Raw genomic sequence first — 4053 nt, forward strand, 5'->3', positions numbered from 1 at the left:
TTAACTAGGATGCTGAGTAATAAATTTCTCAAAAGTGACTTGTATTGGGTAACGGCATAAAATATAAAAGAATATTGAGTGAGATCACTGGGTCGGGAAGGATCCAGGCAAACCATAATAATAAATGAGATGCAAAATCTGGTGGAAGTTGCCAATAATAAAGACACTTGTGTGGAAACCGAAGGCCAGAAGATAGCTTTCCTATATATAAATCATAACAAGAACTTAAGAGTACTAGGACGTTTAATTTGTAAAACCTCTTGCAACCTAATTAATCCCATCATTTTTCACTGATCATGAAGATGTTGATCACCCTAATTCTTTCCTTTTGCCTCATTTTTGGTTTCAATGTCGATATAGTTTCGACAACTCCATTGCAGTATGACTCAATTTTCAACTTTGGTGACTCTCTTAGTGACACTGGAAATTTCCTTCTTTCCGGTGCTATGGCATTTCCTGTGATTGCAAAGCTCCCTTATGGTGAAACCTTCTTTCGACACGCAACCGGCCGGTGCTCCGATGGACGTCTAGTTGTTGACTTCATCTGTACATATATTTAAATGCCATCTCTTCCGTTTTATTACTTTGAGTACTTAAATTAACTGAATGATCAACACGTTTACAGAACCTTTTTTTGCTGTTGTTGTTGTGTGATCGTTGAAATGTAGCTGAGGCATCTGGGTTGCCACACTTGCCACCCTATCTAGCACTCGGCAAAGATCAGCTGCATTCCTTTCATGGAGTAAATTTCGCTGTTGCTGGAGCTACTGCTCTTGATGCTAAATTCTTTTACGACCAACGTATTGGAAAAATTATGTGGACAAACGATTCATTGAGTGTTCAGCTTGGATGGTTCAAACAGTTGAAGTCCTCTCTTTGTACCAGCAAACAAGGTGAGAGTGACAAAAATTCATAACACACACTCATATTTGTGTTTACCTTACCACATGCTTCTCTTTTTGCCACTTTCTTTTCACCAGAATGTGATAATTACTTCAAAAAATCGTTATTTCTTGTGGGAGAGATTGGAGGAAACGACTATAATTATGCCTACTTTGCTGGTGGAAGCATTAAACAATTGAGAGCTTCTGTGCCTCTTGTTGTTGAAGCACTTGCTAAGGCTACCAGTGTAAGTTACATCGCATTAATTACATCAAGACTGATAAAGAAAAACACCTACAAAAAAAAAGAAGGAAAAAAACATAATCGCTATATTTTTTTTTGGTTACTTCTAAAAGTAAATTTCTCTCTTATATTTTTATATATGTGGGATATTGTGTTAGTTTTTGATAGAAGAAGGGGCTGTGGAATTGTTGGTGCCGGGGAATTTGCCGATTGGATGCTCGGCAGTGTATCTGACCCTGTTCGGAAGTCCTAACAGAACAGACTATGATCGGAATGGGTGTTTGAAAGCTTACAATGCCTTCTCCAAGTACCATAACAATCAACTCAAAACAGCCCTGCAGATGCTGAGACAAAAATACCCACATGCTAGGATAATATATGCTGACTACTATGGTGCAGCCAAGCGTTTCTACCACGCGCCACAACATCATGGTAAGTCTTTTGAACTATTTGTGAGTACTAGCAAGCAAAAGACCATTACACCCTATGTTTTTTTTTTATTATTAAAAAAATAGTTATTTAGATAATAATAAAAAAAAATAAAAAAACTTATACTGAGATATATAAAAAAACTGACAAAATAAATCAAAAATAGTATCAATAAGTCCTATATTGATTTGTTAAAAATTTAATATTATCTATAATAATTAAAAAATTAAATTCTAAATATACAAACCAGTAACTAAAACTTTCTAGATTTTCAAGATAAAGATATTTAGAGTACGGTTGGGAGTAACATCCAAGTATTTTAAAAAAAAAATTTAAGTTTTTTTTGTTTAAAATTAATTTTTTTTTTTGCTTTTGAATTGTTTTAATATGTTAATATAAAAATAAATTTTAAAAAATAAAAAAATATTAATTTAATATATTTTAAAATTTTAAAAATAATTTCTATTATATTTCTCAACATGCTTTTAAAAGACCAGCTTTCATGTCAGAATATTTATTAGATTACATCATGTATCACAAGAAAGAAGAGCCCACGTACCTGTACCACCAGATGTATTTATTGGACCACCCAATTATATAGGTAGTTTGAATGTTACTATTAAATAAGTTTTTTTTATAAAAACAACTTTATTTTATAGAAAACGTAACGTTAAGTATTCCAATAAAAGTCCTTAATTAAGAAATCAAAATAACTTAACAATAAAACTAATGTGAAAGAATAGTTTTGGTGTAAAATTGATAATGTTTCAATAATCTGATGCTATATATATATATATTTTATTTCGACCCTTGATTCTATCTCCTCCGATAATAATCGCCTCTGGAAAAAGAACAATTAATACATTACCTACCTACATTTTCGTATCTCCAACATCACAAATTAAGAAAGTTTATTATAACATGCAGGATTTACAGGTGGAACTCTGACGGCTTGTTGTGGAGGGGGTGGACCATACAATTTCAATAACTCGGCAAGGTGCGGGCACATAGGCTCAAGAACATGTAGCAATCCTTCCAGCCACGCAAATTGGGATGGAATTCACTTGACAGAAGCTGCTTACAGGTACATTGCCATGGGTTTGGTCAGCGGCTCTTTCACTACACCACCCCTGTGAATCTCTCTTAAATAAACCCTTTTCGATACTGAAATCATGGATGTCTACCTTGTCGAGTGAAGCCTGTTGTTTCGGTTTGTCGAACCTTGCTGCTTTCTCATCTGTACTGGTATCTTTCGAAGGAAAGGATTTTTAATCCAACAATATATATATATATATATATATATTGTAATTGTGTTCTCATCCTGTGTATGTCTGATAAATTCAACGAAGGTTTTTCCGTAAATTCATGTGAAACATATGAAAATTCAAATCTGGAAAATCAGAGAGCAGACACAAGAAAAGAAGGAGCATCCTGTCCATAAAAAAAACCTAAAGATGCATGCAGCTCATATTTCCCCATCTAAATCTAAACAAGTATTAATTATCCCCATCCACTTGCAATAAGTGGTCGCAAGCCAGTAACCTAAAGTTGTCGGGCAACTTATTTATTTTATTTTCCTTCCTTTTGATTTCATAATAAAAGAACCCATTAAATTTACTTTATTGCCCCTTGAAACAAACATATTTTAACTGGGATCTAAGGGCTTATTAATTTTTTCTTTTGATCTTTTTGCAATTATCGGGTCAAGACATGGTCAAGTTAGTCTTTTGCTTAGAAAATAAATAATAAATTTACTTGGTTACCCTTTCAATAAAAAAAAGTCTTAAACCAGGGTCTAAGAGCTTATTCATATTTCAATATTTTTGTAATTATATATATAGTCAAGATAGGGATAATTTAATACTTTTTTTAAATAATATTTTAAAAAGAAAGTTTGTTGGCGTGTTCTGTTCACGCGCTAACATGTTAAGCCACTCTGCACGTTTCAAACGGCGCATGTAGAGGATTGAGGTGGTGAAAATTGCCCATCCGCAACGACATTAGAAAGATCACGACATTCTCTACCAAATGAGGTGGTGCGTGTGATGGTCTAGTGGGATGTTTGGCTCCGACAACGTTTTCTCTTTTCCTCTCTCTCTACCTTGGAAAATGTGTTGTTCAATCAGAAAATCTATGTTGTCCTTTTATGTTATCTTGATATTTGATTCTGTCCTCTTGCTTATAATTGTATGATTTTTGTCTTAATTTCTTTTGTGAACTTTAAATTTCTTTTTTATTTTACCCTTGATTAAAATGTTATTCTTCCTTTTATTTTGTTTTGGCTTCATGTTTGATCTTGTTTTTTTTTTTTTTTCGGGTTTTTGTTTTGATATTTTTGGTCAAATATTTGGTTTTTTTCAATTTTACCCTTGAATCAATTAATGTTAATTCTCCCCTTATTTTTTTTTGTTTAGAATTTGGTCTTCATTCTTTTATATTACTACTGTTTTGAGGCCTTTTATCATTTTTTTTATTTTTTTTTTCTAATTCAATCCCCTA

At 32.8% G+C, this 4053-nt stretch overlaps 1 protein-coding gene across 1 annotated transcript; it reads left to right on the plus strand.

The window, feature by feature from the left end:
* The first annotated feature begins 212 nt into the window (after nt 1-212).
* On the plus strand, nt 213-2871 carry LOC7470226 (GDSL esterase/lipase At5g45910). The gene is made up of 5 exons (XM_024599243.2): nt 213-546; nt 669-893; nt 981-1129; nt 1284-1557; nt 2482-2871. Exons 1-5 carry the CDS (start codon nt 297-299, stop codon nt 2688-2690), a joined length of 1107 nt encoding a protein of 368 aa, XP_024455011.1. The 5' UTR covers nt 213-296; the 3' UTR covers nt 2691-2871.
* The last annotated feature ends 1182 nt before the right edge of the window (nt 2872-4053 follow it).

This window comes from Populus trichocarpa, chromosome 4 (genome assembly GCF_000002775.5).
Source record: "Populus trichocarpa isolate Nisqually-1 chromosome 4, P.trichocarpa_v4.1, whole genome shotgun sequence".
NCBI lineage: Eukaryota > Viridiplantae > Streptophyta > Magnoliopsida > Malpighiales > Salicaceae > Populus > Populus trichocarpa.

What these genes read in the sequence shown, in the direction of transcription:
- LOC7470226 (XM_024599243.2), top strand. Translation starts at nt 297, where the DNA reads ATGAAGATGTTGATCACCCTAATTCTTTCCTTTTGCCTCATTTTTGGT. An exon ending in TCTAGTTGTTGACTTCATCT is followed by an intron (nt 547 to 668) that starts GTACATATATTT and finishes GTTGAAATGTAG; the next exon opens with CTGAGGCATCTGGGTTGCCA. An exon ending in CACTTGCTAAGGCTACCAGT is followed by an intron (nt 1,130 to 1,283) that starts GTAAGTTACATC and finishes ATATTGTGTTAG; the next exon opens with TTTTTGATAGAAGAAGGGGC.